Below are 20,664 nucleotides of genomic sequence, written 5' to 3'. Positions count from 1 at the left end.
TCAAAACACATCAAGCTGGCATTACTTAACTTTAAACCTTATTTTCAGTTCCTACTTGGCTGTTAAACAAAACGTATACACAGCAACTAATCTCTTCAGTGAAGTCAATATTCCCGAAGTGATAGTCAACGCAAAACTTCAGGTACCTTAAGGCAACCACATAGTTTCGGTTAGTGCCACTTTGCCTCCAAACAAACAGAAATTCGGTAACACTGTCTACGGAAATAATACTGTATATTGTTCCCACCTTTTTATTCATTACTATAGGGAAAGTCGTAAAGTTCTGCTGTAGGTGAAGTTACCTGAACTTCGTTGGCAATACGACGGTAATATAAGTTTGATGAAGTTGTATTTTATGTCCTCGTCTACGAGAAAACTCGATAAACTATAAGCATGGTGTGATGTTATTTTGTTTTGTTTTCGCAATTTACTAAACAAAGAACAATTACAAGTACATCTGTATACGTGTAATTAACGCTCTTTTTCCAAGACTTAAAATCAAGCTAACTTTTAAAATATTAAATTTTATGACACACAGATTTCGATAAAGGTGGTAGTCACATAAATTGACAACGAACTCTGAGCCCTTTTATCTAAATACTAGTCCGATGAAGCATTAGCAGATGGCAGCACAATCTATAGTTTCATGTCTGTTTTTGTAATATGTGTGTGCAGCTGTTACTGTTCGAAAGCTCATTTCAACAATGATTATGTATTTAAGCTTTTAAACACGCACTATATACCAAGATTAATATTACTATTTTATTTTTAAGTTTTAAAACAACTTTTCAAAGACAAAATTTTGTATTTCTCTTTTCCATTATTACCGATATTTTAAAAACACGAAAATTTCACTTTTAATTAAACTTGCATTAATTTGTTCGTTTGAGGATATTCACAGAGCAACGCAATAGGCTATCTGTCCTCCGTCCGCCGCGGGTGTTAAAACACAGATTCTAGCCTTGCAAGTCAATAAACATACCACTGTGCCACTGGAGAGCAACTTACGTTGAACTCTAATTATATGAATTACTTCTAGATAGGAGAACAATACAAATCTTATACTGTATGTTTTGTATTTAAAATATCTTTGTTGAGGTTCAGATCTTCCCACAAAGTTTTCAAGGACAGTCTGCAGTAGCCGTTCCTAATTTTGAAATGATAGACTAGAAGGAAGGCAGCTAATCAACATCACACACTGCCAACTTTTGGGCTACTGCTGTCTCGCTGAAGAGTGGGATTTGACCATCACCTTTTCAACGCATTTTTAGTCAAGACTTTTTTCTGTGTTTCTTTTGGCTTTAACATGAAACAAACACGATTGATTCCTCAAATCTACAATCGAGTGCACTAAAAACTGGGCCACACTTGTGCCATAATTCAAATAATTACAGCGCTACTTTTAATCTTAAACTCAGGTGTCCTGGCTTAATGATAAATGTATAAATTACAAAAACTGTTGGCCAAATTTATGCAAGAAGCTACTCGAGGGCTGTCGCTGATAGCCGTCCGTAATTTTGAAGTGATAAATTAGAGGGAAAAAAGCTAGTCAACATCACCTACCATCAACTCTTGAGATATTCTTTACCAATAAATAACTAAATTGGCAATCACTTTTCAAAAGCCCCACGGCTGAAAGGGTGAGCATATTTGGTGACAAATTTTGTTCTCACGATCTCGAAATTGCGAATCCTACGTCATAATCACAAAGATAATCCAAACTATTGATATAGTAACAGAAAAAATATATATTAAAATATTTATTTCAAAAAATTAAAAGTGCCTTCCAACTAAAGTTTTTGTAATCTAGATATTTAGTATTCATTTCTATATGTAAAAGGATTTAGTTGTTTGAGTCATTTCTTAAATTCAACAAAAATACTCAAAATTATCTTTATCGTTATAATGTTTTGTGGTTATTAAATCGGATTAACAGCTTGCACGGTTATAATGAGTATGAATTATTTTTAATGGAAGTTGCATTATATCTTCAAAATACTTTGAATCCTGATTTTAAGACAAAGGAGATTAAACTCAAAAGAGATAAACGTTGACTAGAAGTGAATAACTTATCTATCAACGTCTAGAGTTTTCAAGCTAGAAGTAAAACATCTTATGCTTTTTACTTTAATTATAAATAGCTTATTAACAAAGTCAGGTACCTAAACAGATAAGAACTAAAACAAAAACATGTGTGTGTTTCTTATAGCAAAGCCATAAAGGACTATCTGCTGAACCCACCGAGGGGAATCGAACAATACAAAAATAAAAGTAATCTTACTAAATAATTTAATTAATACTATGTTTTATACCCGTTAAACTAACTAGGTCTTAGTAACTATATGATCCTGTGACAAAATAAATGAGAAAGAAATTGTAACAATTAGATGACATTAATTTATTATTCGAGTGCTAATAAGATATTTATCCAGGATATATTATGTTAATACTTATGTGTAAACACCTACAGATAAAACATTCAATCTGAGTTCTATTACTTACAAACATATGGAATGGTTAAGAAACTTTCATTTTCCTGGTGATACGATTCATCTGTAACTAATGATAGGTATTTGATTGAAATGTTGACGACTTCATTTTTTACACTTTTTATAGTTTGATTTTCATGCTTTTAATCTTTTTTAAGAATTATACAATCTACTAAAATATCGACTTCATTCTTGTAATTTAATTTTTCGAGATTATAATAAACGATCCCTTCCTTTAAACAACGTAACACGTGAACTAGTATCAATAAACAAAGCTAGCAGATAATCACAGATATGGTATCTTTCTAGATACTTTTAATTTAAGAAGCTGGTTAAACTGTTAATTAATCGCACGAGAAAGTTTAATTTTCTACAATCTATCATCTCGTAAGTTGCTTGAATTATTTGAGTTGGAAAAAGGAAGAAGAGTTATCTGTTTGTGAAAGAAAGGCATAAACTGATACTGTGATAAAGGTATTTTAAATTTAATAAAATAAACAAAGCTAGCAGATAATCACAGATGTGGTATCTTTCTAGATACTTTTAATTTAAGAAGCTGGTTAAACTGTTAATTAATCGCACGAGAAAGTTTAATTTTCTACAATCTATCATCTCGTAAGTTGCTTGAATTATTTGAGTTGGAAAAAGGAAGAAGAGTTATCTGTTTGTGAAAGAAAGGCATAAACTGATACTGTGATAAAGGTATTTTAAATTTAATAAAATAAAATATTTATTTGTGATTAGAATGTAACTCTGACTCTAAGTTGTTATTTTCAAGTTTTAATTTTTTAAGTTTATTGCTCTAATGTTTTCTTCCTTTTTTAAATGACAGTTATAATTAAAATGTTTTTGATTATTGTAATACTACCACTAGGTCCAGTACTTGGCTGTAATATAGTTTTAATTATGTTAGTTTTGTGAAATTTAGCACTACTAACGTTTTGTTTTCAAGTACAGACTCTGCTGACAAATAATCATCCATAAATATCACGTATTGTCCCTCTCGATATCGTACATAACTCACAATCCAGGGGTTCAATTCCTCTCGGTGGGCTCAGCAGATAGCCCGATGTTGCTTTGTTATAAGAAAACGCACACAAACACAATTCAGGGGAGAAATGTTTAATCAATCTTGTTAATTTGCTTGCTACAAGTGTCTAATTGCCCTAATTCTTGTGTTCAGGTACAGTATAGGAAACTTGCCCAAAAGTTAGACTAACACTTCAATTTTAAAAACTGTAGTCATCTTCTTCCTACTTACTTGATGAAATAGCTTTGACTCGGTTATCTCCAACATGTGGTCATCTTCAAGTTCAATCATTTCCTCCATCTAGATATAACAATAGCTGTCATCTTTAACCTCATGCATACCCTTGAATTACTGCAGATTGATTATTTTCATCATTGGACTCCTTCATTCTGACAGATTGAATGTGTAGTTCATGTCAAAGGAACATTGTATATAACACAAGACATTTCATAAACTGAGCAAATGGCATACATTCTGAATGACAAAGATATTGTTCTAAAGTTCTACAGAATAAATTAATACAAATAACTTATCAGTACTACTAACAATACAGCCTATAGTATAGGTACTTGTAAAGTGCATGGTATGTAATTACATGAACAAATTGCCCTAATCCCATTATTTTTTTATTCCACTACATATATCTCTCTAGTTAAATATAATTACAGCTCAATGTGCATGTCACTTTGTACAGTACTTAACATATCATGTAGTGAAAACGTGATGTTTCTGAGAGTTAAACAGGATAGATTGATAGAAAGTTCAATTTCTCTTTAGGGGCTGACCATTAAATACAACTCTACTACTGTCACTATTACTTGTTAGTCATTTAAGCTTTTCATAAGTAACTTTAGCCCCTACATATTTTCTATTTTTAATATTGATATAATGCTGTAACTTTCTCAACTCATGTTGAACATATTCTTCCACTTTAAGTTTCTAGTGTAGTAAGTTAACTTTGACTTGTGTTACTAGATCCTAATTATATTTTTAGTTCAACTTACGAGTTATACTTGAGTTCTGTTCTGTAGTTTTTACAAATATTAATGAAAGCTATATAAACTGTGTAAGTAATTTTAATTTTGGTAAGTTATTGTAAACTAAATAAGTATGTAAGTCAGTACAACACATTTGGTACTAATGTATAGACATAATAATTTGATACATTAAGGTCAGACTTAAAAGCTACAGCAAAATGAGAGGTAGGGGTTTTTAATTGTACTTCTCCCATTTATCATTTAAAACTGATATAACTCAGTAACAAGTGGTAAATCAAATGATATACTGTGCTTTGTGTTTATTTCTTAGCATTCTAAACAGCACATGTGCTAACTAATTTAGAAGCTTAATTTGTAGCATCAGTGTTAGGTATTGTATAAATCACATCTCAACCATACTGTGAACTACACTGTCTCCCCTTTGAAAAGTTGTGCATGAAGCCAAAGCTCAGCATTCATTTTTGAAATGATGGGAGAAGAGGTAAAAATAATGTTAATGCCAAATTTCATGTCTCCAAGCCAGATATTCTACTGTTTAAATTGTGAATAAATAATCACTCTATCATTTACACTCCAAAATGTGAGTTGTAACTTAAAGAGTAAAAATGTAGATTTATCTTATATTATTATTGAGTGGCTCTTAGTATGATTGAAATGTTCAACAGTTACTTTTTGTAGCAGATAGTATAAGTAGTTCAGAGCTTTGGCTCCAGGTGAAGTCAGGATTACAACACAATTAACCTTTTTAAAGTCCATGAAGTAATTTAAATTGATAGATTAACTTGAACTCTTCCCATGACTCTGGATGGGTACTTTTGCTTGTTTAATTGTAAGTTCACCATGGTGAGCAAATCAAAAATAATACAATACATATTATACAGTACACCACTCTAAGAAGTCTCATCTTGTTTTGTTGATGAAGAGTGAAATTCCTAAAATCTGGCATAAATGACAGTTGGTAGATCAGATATTAGATTGGACTTCATATTTCTTTTTAGTACATAATACTACATTATGCTTTCTTAATTTGTTTCTTTTATAGTAAGAATGAACTGATCAGTGTGGGACCCACGAGGCTGTATCAAAAGAAGTTTATGTTAAAGTGAAAAAAAAATTAATAAAACAAAGTAATCAGAAATAAATGTTTTATTATGTATTATTTAAATAAAAACAATTAAATTATTATTATAAATATATATATATATAACTTTCTTTACCAATAAAAGATATATAGTTATAAGGCAGAAGCCATATTTGTAGAAAGTTCAGTGAGAATAATTGCCTATAAACAAGCACACCATGATGTTGCATGTACAGTGACTTTGTAGGAAAACCTTGCATTCAATAATTGTAAACAGATCAGTGACTGTAGACACAGAACCAGGCCCGGCATGGCTAAGTGTGTTAAGGCGTTTGACTCGTAGTCCAAGGGTCGCAGGTTTGAATCCAGGTCGCACCAAACATGCTCGCCCTTTCAGTCCCACTATTCATTGGTAAAGAGTAGCTCAAGAGTTGGTGGCGGGTGGTGGTGACTAGCCAACTCATCTCTAGTCTTACACTACTAAATTAGAGCTGCTAGCACAGATAACCCTCGAGTAGCTTTGTGCGAAATTCAAAACAAACAAAGAACCATCTGATTTTATTCTCGGTGATGCCTTAATTGTATGCACGGATTGCTATCAAAATCAAAATATCAAATGTTGACAAACCTAACCATCATACTGGACAAGTTATGTTGCAAAGTCCCTCTGTTTTAAAGAATGGATAGAGAGGTGACACATACTACTAGCCTGATTTGGGATTTGTAACATTTATTGTTATATAATTGAGAAACCTAGTGTATACATTTAGAGAGAAATGATGAAGGCATATAAATCACTGGAAGCATACATCATACTTTTATATATATATTACTTACTTGTATTGAAAATAATATGTAAAGATTATTTCTGTAGAGGATACACTGAACTATCATAGAATACTATTATGCAATTTTAGCTATTGCTGTATAATTAATCTATTTGGTGCATATGGAAGCATATGAAAAATGTGTGTTGGTTTATAAAATAACAAGTGTTAAAATTCAGTTCATTATTTCTTCTATGTACAGTCTGATCTTTTATTTTGAAGCCTCAGAAGTTTTAAGGACAAGATCCTGTGATTAATGATGATGATAAAACCCACTTGTAGAGAAATATATATGTAAAAACGGCTGGTTTGGGTTGAGAAAAGTTTTGTGTAGAGAAGCAAACAACGTTTCGACCTTCTTCAGTCATTGTCAGGTTCACCTGTTTTCAGTTAAATGAAACATATATAACATTTCAATTTATATTTATAGAATTTGTCTCACATTATGTTAAATATTGGCTGCTGTACCAAGAATATAAATTTTTCATGAACACTGTAGTCAATTATAGGTTATTATATATGCAACATTATAACCTGGGAGACTAGTGGCAGTTTAATACTACCAGCATTTAACTGTTTGGTTTTTGAGTGGGTGATGATTTTGAGTACATTATTAACATTAGGCCTAACTTTTTGTCATTTTACATATTATTATTGAAAGACATATCTGTAAAATAAATCTGAAGTAAAACTTGTCACTTCAGGTCTTATAGCATAAAAGAAAGAAAATTATGGTAAACTTTCCAAATATTGTTATAACTTATGATAAGCTTGACCATGTATTCTCTCGAATAAAACAATTTTAGTAAGAAAAAGGTTTAAATTTGTGACTAGTTTTATGTTGATGGAATACCTTTAATACTTGGCATTTGGTAAAATTTGTATTCTCCTTTCTTAATGAATGTTGGTATACAAGTGCTTGTGTCATTTTACTGTTTTATTTTGCAGAATAGCTTACAGTAATTTGTATATGTTATACAATTAATATATAGCTAATGTTGTTATAAACTGTTTTTGTTTTCTGATGTTATTAAATCTCGTGTGACTACATTTTGTTCATGGGTGCAGTGCAACAGTTTTTTTTAACTGCTATAAAATGCCAAACACAGACTTCATCATCTGTTTTTTTAATTGCCAATCTTGCCTGCTCATTTCTCTGATCTATTTTCTTTCACCAGTGTCTCATTCTGACGAAAATCTATGAAAAGAAATTCATCTCCCTGTTCTACACCTGTTTTAGCATCACACAACAACACAAGGTTGCAACATTGTTCAACAACTTGGGGAAAAAAGAACTGAAACAAAGATGCAGTCTTAACTTTTTAGTTACCCAACACTGTGATGTCATAGCAATTACTGCTGTATTTTGTGGTTACAAAGTTTATATTTGTATTGGTTAAACTGTCCAACTCAATTCTCAGGAGCTAAGTATTCCAGTTTTGATAGGCTTAAGTTTTATTCATTGTATCAGATTTTACCTTTTTTAGTGTTTTTGTAATTTGAACTCATACTTAAATTATAATTTTCTGATATTTTTTAGTGTCACAATGCAAGCAAACAGTGAATCAAGAGGGTCTTGTAGTCTTGGACCTTGTTTGTCTCCAGTTGTACGGCTCTATGTTTATGGAATCCATGGATATTTTACAGAAGTAATGTTTACAGCAGCCTGGGAGTTTATAGTTAATGCTAACTGGAAGTTTCCAGGTTGTACTAGTGTGTGGTCACTTTTTATTTATTCTTTTTGTGGGTATGCCATTGAACAAATGTATCTACGTCTTAAAGATCGTGTTCCCATCTTGCTTCGAGGACTAATCTACCTCATATTCACATATTCATGGGAGTTCAGCACTGGATACATTTTACGATACTTTAATGCATGTCCTTGGGACTATACTCCATTTGATTTTGATGTAGTAGGGCTGATAACACTGGAGTATGCACCTTTGTGGTATGTAGCAACCCTGATTCAGGAACAGTTACTGACAAAGAACATTCTACTGCTGCAGTGGAAAGTGTGCTCTGCTCCATTTCATGACAAGTGTAACTGCTGTCATTGTCGTGGTGATCTTGTGGGCTGTGGTGTCAGGAGTGGGAGCACAATGGCAAATGGGTTAAGAATAAAATCTGAGTAGCATTAACTTTTATATCATTACTGTTACAAATTTTTAAATAACATATATTGTATATCATATTTTCTGTTTAAAAATTGTTATCCCTTACTAGAATGAAATTATACCTTTAGCACTTGAATGCCCCATGTAAGTCACGAAATAGAATCCTTCTCCTATCCCAGAAAAAAAAATTCTGGAAGAAAATACCAGTAGATCAGTATTTCTATAAATAACATATTTTATAGGATTATCATTGAATATTTAATATGAGAGTTTAAATAAATACCATGTGTTACAATCAGATATTTGAACTTTGGAAACTTGCTTCTGGTATTCATTATATGTTTTGCAATAACATTTTTGTTTTTACAGCAAATGAAATACAGATTGGAAGAATTTTAGTTTTATAGGATATCCATAAGCTGTTATACTCTGCAGCTAAGTAAATAACTTTTAGTTTTATTAAGTACTTATTTATTTGTACATATAAATATTTGAAGCAATGAAATATGTCAGAAGTACAAAGCTTACAACAACAAAAAATCAGTGCAATTTCATTGCTATATAGAAAGATTTAAATACAGAAAGCTAACTATTATAATGATGGTAACAGTCAGAAGTTATTCTTGATGATGAAAAACCTACTTGAAATGAAAATGTATCTCAACAGCTGCTATGGGTGTTATCACTTTTACTGATAAGCAGAGAACAATGTTGATCAAGGTGGAAGCGTCGTTCTCTGCTTATCAGTAAAAGAAGTTAGTTTAAATTATACAAGAAGAGAAGATACACTATTTTTTTGTGTACAAAATAAAGAGGAATAGGAAAGTGTACATGTATTGTAATGGTATTTGTTCACAAATTCATTCAGAAGCTGTTAAAAGGAAACTAATTGCGACATGTTTTCCCATGAAAGTTTATACATGTAGATGTATAATTATTATGAGACTATTTAACAGTTTACCTTTTGTGCACAGGTAGACAAAACTATTTTGTGCAGATGTGATATATATGTCATACTTGCAACAGGAACCTGATCTCAGCTGTAGATAAAAAGCCTTTCACACAAATTGTTGTTTTTTTATTGAACTGTATGAAGTATCACAGTGTAAGTTCTGAGAATAACTCATTGCATATCAAAATGTATTTTAACTGTATTCAGAACAATTATATTCTCAATAATTAAATTAATTTTCTAAATTTAAAATAAGTTTAAAGTAAATTGTTAGACATAAATATATAATGCATATTTTTTTTTACTAGAACTAGTTCCGTTACTCGTAGATTTTTAACTGTTATTTTATTTCTTGATGGTGTTAATGTGTGTGTGTGTGTACTCACACCTACCCATTCCACTCAATTAAAAAACTGAAGGTATTTTCGTAACTTTGATTTGTCATTATTGTAGTGATGTGTTAATAATAATAAATCTCAAGTTAATTGTGGTTTAACTTATTTCAACATATATTTGAAACCTAAGTTAAATCTGTAAGATTTTTGTAAACAGTACTTTATTTTATAGATGATTTTTAAAAATTTAGTTTTGTAAATGTTGTGATGTTTTAAGTAATATTTCAAGTACACTTCCAAGTTTTTTGTTCATGTTATTTTCAATTGATATATCCTATTTTTACTAGTATGAAAACCTCTAGTTTCACATCCAAAATCTCTTGTTAACCATAATAATAATTTCCTGACAGTGATTTGGTTAATATCTAATTTAATCTTAGTTGCAGTGAAATTCTGTTTTTTTATTTTCAGTATTTGTTAGCTACAATATTTATGTACATAAGCAAGCACAAACTGCATAATCTTCAAACTCTGTCTAGGCCTAATTTTCACTCACAAATGCAATTTATCAAGTTCTTGACTTATCTGCTCCTTAATATAATGAGAAAAAGTGTAACAAGTTTAATAATTTTAACTTTTACCTCATTTGAATTCTACATTTGTTCAGTATAGCTCAACAAAGAAATGTTGTGTTGATATACTTTTGAAGAAATATACAGTATGGTTTTTAAATTGTTAAAATGTACTTTGCTTTTGTCTCTCCTCTTCTGATATATTGTATGTGTTCTTTAACAATGTTAGGTTCTCCTTTTCTCTCCCTCTCTCTCTCTGTCTCTGACCCAACCATGTTAAAATATGTGTGATATATGTACTTCTTAGGATTACTGTTAAAACTGCATCCTTTTGTTTATCCTAACAGATTTACATGGTAAATTCAGTAAGAAGTCTGAGTACTCTCTATTTGGATATTGCTTATCATAACAGCTTACATATTTTTCACAAAATTAGTTCATGACTGGTGTGTCTTTTTGTTTTCAGAAGGGTCTCCTTTAGCTAGATTTTTAAGATGAGAAGTTTGTATTAAGCATTCGGTCATTTAGTTTCAGATGCGATTTCTTGAATTAAATACATATGGTTATATGTATTTGATATGCTTGCTGGAAAGTGAAGTCTGATAAGGAATATAAGAGCCATAGCAACAGTCATAAACATATTTAATGAATGTTTCAGAACTACGTATATATCTTCAGGCTTACTGAAGATGGAACACTTGTAATGCTTTGGCTCTAATATTCATTACTTAGATGTATGATATTAAACAATTTCACACAAAACTAGTATTAATAGTCTGTTTTAGTGGTTATCTTTTCTGTAATAGAAATTTTAAAGTGTTATTACATGCCTGGCAGCTATGTTGTTTCCTGTGTTTGTTAACATAATGTTCTCAGAAGTAATTTGTCTTAAAAACCAAGAGAAAGAAAAAATTACTTATTTTTCTTTGAATAATGTTTCTTGTTAATGTACATGCACTACATGTATTTCATTTCCTTGGGTTTAAGCTGTTGTATTAATTTTGTTATTCTAACATTACATCCACTTATTCAGTAATTCTCAATAATAAAACTTAGTTTTTAGCCAAGTTTAAAAATTAGTTTCATGATGTGACTTTAGTTTTAAGAAACAGACTAAAGCTAGTCGTTGTAAGCTCATATAGACTATTTTTAGTGATTACAAGAAATGAACTTCAAATAACATGTATTTTCCAAATGGGACTTCATTTAGTCTCACATAATTAGTTTCTGTGATACATACTTGTGTCAATATATCCACCTGGAGATAGTATCATTTATTGTCTTATAGGTCAGTCATATTTCATATTTTCATTACATGTTGTCTAAGCTGGATAACCAGGTTGTTGTATGATGAACAGTTTTGTACAGATGTAAGGAACTGTGGTACCTAAAGGTCCTCTTTATTTCTTTTTGGAAAACCTTCCAACATTTGAGACCTCCATGCAGAGAAGGTGTTGGTGTTTGTCTAAAATAGGCATCTGTTGTTAAATTTGCAGGTATTACTATCTAGTAGAATTTGTGCATGTACATATAGGATTTTAAGCAATGAATGTTACCAGTTTTGACAACAATGAAAAATTCTTATACAAAAATTAGCAACTGATAATGTTCTTTTTATTCTGTGTCAGCTGTTCAGGTGGAAGGTATCTTCTTTCAAAGGAAGTTATTCCTTTTTTTACTTTATTTTCCATACAGATTTTATTACTATTTTGTCCCAACACATTTTTGTCCTCTTATAAATAGTTAACATATTTCAAAATAATACAAGTCAACAGAGATGGCTGTTCATTTGAACTTTCAAGTGGATCTTATAGAGAAACAGAACTTGAAAGGCAACTTTTTATGGAAAATGTAGAAATGTGAGTTTTCAAAGAAAATTATGATCAGCTGTTAGATAAAGTAGTTATCTTTAAAAAAAATTAGCATTAGGGCTGTTCATAATTTTAAGAAGATGAATAAAAGATGACGGTGAAAATAAAAGTAGATTTAGCATAGATTTCATTTCTCTGCACTGCTGGAATAACTTTGTTTGGAACAGACTCTGTTAACACCATCCTGTATTTGCATATGCAAAGGAGACTTAATATATGGTTAAGCCTGTTTTGTGTTGCTACTGTTGTGAATAATGGTCATTTTTCTGTAACATTGAAAAGATGTTAGTTATATAGTAGGCCTGACATGGCAATGTGCTCAACTCGTAATATGAGAGTAGTGTGCTCAAATCCCCATCACACAAAGCATGCTCATCCTTTCAGCTGCTGGATCAAGTAATGGTTAATCCCACTATTTGTTGGTAAATGAGTAGCTCAAGAGTTGGCTGTGGACAGTCTTACACTACAAAATTAGAGACAGCTATTGCAGATAGCCCTCATGTAGCTTTGCACAAAATTCAAGACAAACAGTTGCATACTATGTATCTATAATCAAGGTGTCAAGATAAGGTGCCAATAGAGATATAGTATACTTTCTTACACCATTTTCTTCTTTAAAAGCTAACAGTTTATCTACAAAGATTTTCCTATTTCAGGTTTCCTGTATGTAGATCATAAAATGTAACCCTAATGGATATTTTATTCTTTTATATCTTTCCTTCAAGTATTGTGTATAATAAATCACAGATTAGTCCAATCTTCTAATGTCTCCTCTCTACATTCATAAAGTTGTCCATAATATATCTTTTGGTGTTAAGAACTTCTTCCTTACTAACTTTTGTAAACTTATAATTGCTATCATACTCTTTAACAAAAGTACTTCCAATATTTATTAGTTTACTGTCACAATGTATGTCTCTGGGGAGATAACTAATTTCACTATAAACATTTTCATATATTAGTCTGATTCTGTGGATGGACTTAGAACCATAACACAGCCATTGCTTGACAATTTTTATAACCTGTAAGCTAAAACCTTTCATGAAACCAGATACAAAACGATAAAACTACTGTCATGACAGTTATATACTGTTATATCTATACATTTTCCAAAAGTTAAATATGTATTATATAATTTGAAGCTACTATTCTATGCTATTATTCCTCTTTACCAGATTCTTTGTTATTGGCTTTGTCAAGTTTTTGCTTAGTCAGATATACACTCTTCTTCTGAGTCAAAGATAAAATTGTTTTTGTCATGTATATTATACAGTGTGCATTTTTTTAAATCAGAGTTATAAGCTTTTCACATTTCAATTTACAGACTTTTTTTTTCCGTGTATGTATTTATAGCTTTGATGCTTATTTCTCACTTATAACATTTTACTGAATGTGTTAAATACAATAATGACACATTGATCTTTAGTACATTTGAAAGTACAATACCATCTTCTCCACATATAATTGTTTATGTTCCTTAGTTATTTTCATTTATTTGTGCCATTCCCTAGAAGATATTAAATGAACTTGAAGCATCTGTGATAATCATATCATGCTCATTGGTATAAAAAACTTAAGTACAGTAGCACAGGAGTTCTCAAATGTTTTAGCTTGAGACCTTCCCCAATACGCTTCAGCAAAGTGACTTAATGAAATTTTACAAATAGCCAATCATGAAGTACCTTCCTGTCACTGTAACTTGTTCATTGGAAGAAACAAAATCTCAAACAAAAACAATACTGTGTAGAGATATTTACTGTAGTGAATAAATTATCACTGAAAAATATTACTTTTTCCAATGTTGGGGAAGTTTTAAGCAGAATATCTTTACCACAAATAAGTTACCCCTAAGACAGCCTGATGAACATCTGTTTTGGAACTACTGGAGTAGTTCAGTTTATTACTCAATTACAAACTGTGTGAAAAAGACCAAAGAGTAAGATTACCAGTATTATTACTATATGCACAATGCAAGTTTAGTTAACAACTTGAGTTTTCTGAAACCAAGTTTTTATTTTAAAAGCTCAATTGTAGTGTTCCTTCATTAGTGAAAATTATTTTTCCGAACTGAATATATATTTAAACTTTATGTTACAGATATGCCTGTTTTTTTTTATTCTGTCTGTCCATTAGCAATGAAAGTTTTTCCTAGTTGAAAGAAAATTCTAAACACTTGTGTGATTTCATGTAAATATATTAACATGGACAAAATACTATGAATTTTTATTTCATTTTTTCATGCGTGTTATTTGCTGTGGTATACTTATAAATGCAATTGTACATTTTTTAATGAATATACGATGGGTTGTCGAAATAAAAATTAATACCAACTTCTAAAAATAAATAATTTTTCAGAATTGTTTTCCTGGATTGAAAACAATCATAAATTTTTATAAATATTAAAATAATTTAATCACACTGAAGAGTATCTTTCAATACCATACTTTATTTGTGTGCATGTGTGAATAAATATTTCATTATTAAGATAAATTTTACTTCCAGTCAGTTGAAAATAATATTATACCAATATTGTACTGTTGTTGACCAACATGTAATACATTTAGATATTCATGTAGTAGTGCAAAAATGGTTAGAGGTGAAAATATGCACATGTATTCGAAGTTTATACATGAACAGCAGTTCTAACATTTGTTGACTGTTAACATGCATTTCATGTTTTTTATATAAGAGTTATATTTACTATTCTCTATTTTGTGTTTTTTTTTAACTGTTTCATGTGTTTAAGACATACTGTTTAGGTCTAGTGTAATAACTTTACTGACTATTGTATTCTGAAAATCCATATTCATCATAAGAATCTCCATGGATGTATTTTAGATCTTTGGTTTTGCTTTTAAAGAACCTATAACTAAGTTGACAGAATTGCAGGGACTGAAAATTGTTTTATGTGTCAGAAAACTTGCACATCAGTATTCATACATATGATCTGTATGATTGTAGTGATCTGTATTTATCAATCTTTGTAATTTATTATTGTTAGCATCTCACTTTGTTTTGTTCTTTCAGTGAATTCTGAAAGTCCTACTGTCTTCTCAATATAAATGAGAGGAAGTTTGACTAGAAGGTTGGCTGGTACCTTGGATGAACTAATTTGTCATAAAAAATTTTTAAGTGACACTTTTCTTAACATGAAAAAATAAATTGTGTGATGAAATGTAACTGGCAAAAACATTTTTAACAAGATAAAATATCCCTTAATTCTTAAAGGATAAGAAACATGTTCTGCTTTAATTATATTTCATTAAAACATGTCAAACACAGAAAATTACTTTTTACCAAGATATCCTAATGATATATACTGAAATATGTTTAGACATTGTGACACGTAAATTACATGAACAAGTTTTCATTAAAAAAATGTTTTAAAAATATTTAGAAATTCATATTCTCTATTAAAATGTGCATTTGATGGTGTATTACAAATATGAACATGTGAAACAGTATCATGATTACACTTTTGATATTCCAAGTAATTGTATATGTACAGTATGCGTAGTTGAGATGTATTAGTTTCATTAATATAAATGCCAGTTAAATATTGCAGAGTATTAACAAACATGAAATAAGAAAACTAATATCACGTTTACATGTACCAGCTGATGCTGCAAAGCATTTTCGTGTCTTAGCTATAACGTTTCTTCAAATAGCTTTTGTAGCATTCTCCAAATTTTTCAAAACATTGCTTTACATTCCTGTAACGAGCTAAATTAGTGAACAAAAAGTTGAATAAAGGTCAGTTTCTTTAATAGATCAAACAAAATAAGTTTTTCTAATGACAGATTCTAGTACTGGTACTCAGTTGTTTTGATCAGACATAATCTTGATTGATAACAGCATATTGTGTGAATATAAGAAAAACAGCATAAACAGTGAGAACATATAAATATGTGGATATCTCACATCTTAATTTGTGGGCACTGTATCATTGTGTTCTGAATAACAATGAATCTTTGATACCCTATCTCAGTGAAGTATATACCCCCCATTGTAATTGATTGGTCTTCTAATAAGTGTTAGCTTCTAGGGACAAGTGCAAGGTTGAACAGTTTTCTTTATTCAGGGAATTATGGAAAATTTCATGAGAATTCTCCCTTGTAATTCAGCTCCTCTTTTTGTGTTTGGTAATCATTACATAAGCAAGCTGGAGAATAGGGGGAAGATGAAATATCTCTCAACTGTTCAATCATTTTCCCATAGCCTTGCAACTGCCCCTTTAAATTAGGAGGATGTTAAGAAACATGGATTTAATCATTTCTTATTTTTACATTAAATAATTGTAATTTTTCCAAACTAGGTGTTTTATTGTTTAACTTCTTCAAGCAATGAATTAATTACTAGTTGTTATTTTCTCAACCCAAACGAGCCATTTTTGCATATATATTTCTCTACAAGTGGGTTTTCTCGACATCACTAGTTGTAATGTATATTTACTGTATATACATGTGTGTGTGCGTACTTTTTGTCATTTTCATTAACTACCTTCCATAGTTGTTGTTGTGTTTTTGAATCATGATGGTGTCTCATCTGTTCATAGCCTTAGGGTTTTTTCTTAAATTAAAATTTGAATATTTCGAGAATTTTATGAGAAAGAGAAGCATAAATATTTAACACGTGAAGAAAAACAATTCTGATAAAAAGGAAAAATCCTGTGCCATATTCTGTTGGAAAAAAAATCCATATATGGACAGAGGAATGTAATCGCTGAAGTGGTAAATTCCGATATAAATTACGTTATAAAAGCCACTGTAAAATAAAAGTATATTAGCATTAGTTTGTTTTAGAAAGAATAAAATAATTTCAAAAAATGGTATTTGTGGTTACTCAATGGCACAAAAAGAAAAATTTCCTGGATTTGTTCTTTAAAAAAATAATAAATACAACAATTATGTATATATATATATATATCCATTAAGAAAGAAAAATGTTGTAAACTCACACTACAGTAAGAAAGGTAATAATTTTTATCACATCATGTAATTTGCAGTCCGTTAGAGGTCTCTTTGATAAAAGAGGATTATGATTTGCCAGTTAAGGCACCATACACCATTAGTTATAAGAACTTATGTTCAAATATTAATTCTTATGTAGTTGATGAAGTGCTTAAGTGATTTATAATTGCAAAGAAAAATTTCTATTTTACTCTTTTTGAAAAATTTGTAGAAAAAAAACGGATTTATATCATAATAATTTATCAGTGATATGCATTCCTACAATGGTACATATAAATTTAGTATTCTAATAATGGTTTTTGGTTTTCTATCCACTTAAAAAAAAACTCACTTTTTAATTGGTTTGTATGGTAGGGAATTCCTGGTGAAACCTATTTTTATAATATTGGTGATTTAGATATGATCTTGGGTCTGTTTCATTGGTGTGCTGACTATTCACTGGAGTTACCTTTATTAAGACATGAATAAGCTAACATTTCGAAATGCTTTCAAGAAGGCTGTCTACGTTTTGTTGACCTCTAGATTGATTATGTTATATTTTAGTTGAATATACTTCTGTCGTTCTGTCGCACTGATCCACCATCCTTACCAGTATGGTATTATAGCTGATCTTGTTAGAGAAGGTAAATACCGTATTTAAAATTATAATTTTCTTATATTGAAAATGTGTTTTCAATGGCTACTTACCTCCTTTTACACTTCCCACCTTCTCTTCCCATGTAGCCCGGCATGGCCAGGTGAGATAAGGCGTTCGACTCGTAATCTGAGGATCGCGGGTTTGAATCCCATTCACACCAAACATACAATCTTGTGCAAATTAATTGAAACAAGATGGAACATTACGATTTTTTCAGTTTTTTGCATTTTATTTCTGAGAATCCAAAGATTACTCACAAATTGATACATGATATGGCTGCCTTTATTTTTCAGAAGATCATTAATTCGCTTTGGCATCAAGTCCACGAGTTAACTGCCATCTTTACTAATTTTTGGATCGCGGTATCACACCTCAATTATGGCTTTAATTAGTTTATCTTTTGCAGTACAGTCTTATCCCCGAAGTCTTTCTTTACAAATCGCCCAAAGATTTTCAATAGGATTTAAGTCGGGAGAGTTTCCAGGTCAGTCCAGCACCTTTATTCGCATTTTGGTCATAAAATTCTTCACAAGCTTTGATATGTGGTACGGAGTCAGACCTTGCTGGAAAATGTCAGATCCATCTGGAAATCTCTTTTTTTCAATTCTGAAACGACTCTTCTCTGCACAACTTCAATGTACTGTGGCCCTCGCATCATACCATCTACGATATGTAAGCCTCCAATGCCATAGTAGCTGAAAAAGCCCCAAAACATCTTCTTCAAGGGATGTTTTACGAACTGATTGATGTGAGATTCTCGAAGTTTCTCACCTGGAGATCTGCGAACATGCAGACTTCTTTGGCCCTGTACGAAGAAATGAGTCTCATCACTGAATAACACCTTCCTCCATTGTTCTTGCGTCCAGTTCTTGTATTTCAAACCCCATTGATACCGTTTCTTCTTCATTGAGTTGATAAGAAGATGTTTTTTGATTGGTCTCCTTGCCCTTCAAACGCAATTTCGAATGACATAATATTCCTCAAACTTTCGTGATATATCCCAAAATAGATCGACCGTGCTGCAAAACACAGTTAATGACGTCGTGTGTGTGAAAAAATGACTATTAAAGGAAATCAGCGGGTTGAGCGAGCCTACACCGGCCGCCATGCTGAAAATATTGTGAAATGACCATTTGTTTCAATTAATTTGCGCATAGGTGTACTCGCCCTTTCAGCCGTGGGGGCGTTATAATGTCACACTCAATCCCACTATTCGTTAGTAAAAGAGTAGCCCAAGAGTTGGCGATGGGTGGTGATGACTAGCTGCCGTCCCTCTACTCTTGCACTGCTAAATTAGGGACGACTAGCGCAGATAGCTCTCGTGTAGCTTTGCGCGAAATTAAAAAAAAATCCCATGTCTCTGGTGCTGCCATCTTCTACCAAACTTTGAAGTGATAGTTTAGTACAGGGTGTCAGTTACACGCGCCATGTGAGGAGGTGACGCATGATGATTTGTGTGAAAGACGTTGGAAGGATGAAAAAAAGGTTTGTAGTATGCGTAAAGAAAAGGTTCGCCTATAGGGGGCAACACTGAATGAAAGTAGCTTGTCTTGAGAAAGTAAATACCTATCGGAAATACATTTTCAATATAGGAAAATTATAACTTTGAACATTTACTTCAGGTAAAAAACACTGTGCCGACATTATGGCGTGTGTTTTATTAGGACAAACAGCTCAGAATTTAAGACGAATAAGAAGTAGTGGTTGTCTGAAAACTTGTGTTAAGAGTTAAGGACTGGACAAGATATTTTCTTGAAAGGCGAAAGCGATAATATTTATAACAAAAGTACTACTCAGATGAATGTTAAAAAGTGAAGAAAGGATGTTTTTGAGTTGCAAGTCTAAGTTTCCTTTACCTCTGTAGATCCTCATCTATTGAACTTGTCTGAATGGTTTGGACAGCGGCTGTGGAAATCTAGCTGAAGTTTGGGACGGTCTCGTTTGCACTGACTTTGTTGGTTTTCTAGGTTTATTTACTCATATCATAATATCTTGTGAGCTGAAATTGAAGGCATGGTTAGTTTTGGGCTTGTGGCAGCTGTGGATACTGGAATCAACTGGGATATCCACTATAAGCAGCTGCATTCAGTTTGTAATGCTTGTCTCCAAATATTATGCAGTTTGGCGTAGTAATACACACGTCTCATGTTTGATCAGACTTCTATCATTTTATCAGGATAACAGTTTTCTTACTTCAGCAGTGTGATGGATGAACCACCGTAAAATTCCATTTTTTATGAACAGACCTACTTGTTTTGGATCGCGAAAGGAAACTAAGTAATGAAAGTAAAGGGCTTGAAAAGAGTTATATAACTATTTTGTAAGGTGGCAATCATTTGTGAATGTTATTGATGAAAATAAACTATATTTCTTCTTTAATTCCTGGCTATTTGTAGGAGATTGGGATACCTTTCACTTTTATGTTTGGTGTGGTTTGAGTGGCTGGTCGTTGCTGCCTAGGTAATGGTAGACTGGCTGTTGATGGTAGTATTCTTCAGATGTTAGATTCTAGCAGTATTGTTGGGACTGAATCGTACTAGATTTATGGCTTCTTTGTACCTCTTCACGTCAGAGCTAGGTTATTTTGCCATGAATATTACTAGTGAGTATGATGAATATCTGATTTCAGAGCTGCAATAGGAGTAGTTATGATCATTAGAGGTTACTGTAACAATAACCCAAAATGGTGAGTTGGTTTAAGGGTGAGCGTGGCGTGATTGTTAACCTTGTGCTGACATGGCTAGGGATTAGGGATCGCAAACTGTATGTTTCACTTTATGATGAGTTA

The 20,664-nt window shown here is 31.5% G+C and overlaps 1 protein-coding gene across 3 annotated transcripts; it reads left to right on the top strand.

Annotated features, from left to right (window-relative positions):
* Nucleotides 1–2,741: 2,741 nt before the first annotated feature.
* Nucleotides 2,742–17,424, top strand: LOC143228048 (transmembrane protein 229B-like). 3 transcript variants are annotated; one of them, XM_076459402.1, is made up of 2 exons: nt 2,742–3,104; nt 7,604–17,424. In XM_076459402.1, exon 2 carries the CDS (start codon nt 7,973–7,975, stop codon nt 8,555–8,557), a length of 585 nt encoding a protein of 194 aa, XP_076315517.1. In that variant the 5' UTR covers nt 2,742–3,104; nt 7,604–7,972; the 3' UTR covers nt 8,558–17,424. The 3 variants fall into 3 exon arrangements, with proteins under 3 accessions (XP_076315517.1, XP_076315507.1, XP_076315512.1); XM_076459392.1 differs by having other exon boundaries at nt 2,742–3,191; XM_076459397.1 differs by having other exon boundaries at nt 2,743–3,191; nt 7,966–17,424.
* Nucleotides 17,425–20,664: the final 3,240 nt, after the last annotated feature.

This window comes from Tachypleus tridentatus, chromosome 1, assembly GCF_004210375.1.
Source record: "Tachypleus tridentatus isolate NWPU-2018 chromosome 1, ASM421037v1, whole genome shotgun sequence".
Lineage (NCBI taxonomy): Eukaryota > Metazoa > Arthropoda > Merostomata > Xiphosura > Limulidae > Tachypleus > Tachypleus tridentatus.
This window is presented reverse-complemented; position numbering and strand designations above follow the sequence as displayed.

Excerpts from the sequence above, each read along its gene's own strand:
- LOC143228048 (XM_076459402.1), top strand. The coding sequence starts at position 7,973 with ATGCAAGCAAACAGTGAATCAAGAGGGTCTTGTAGTCTTGGACCTTGT.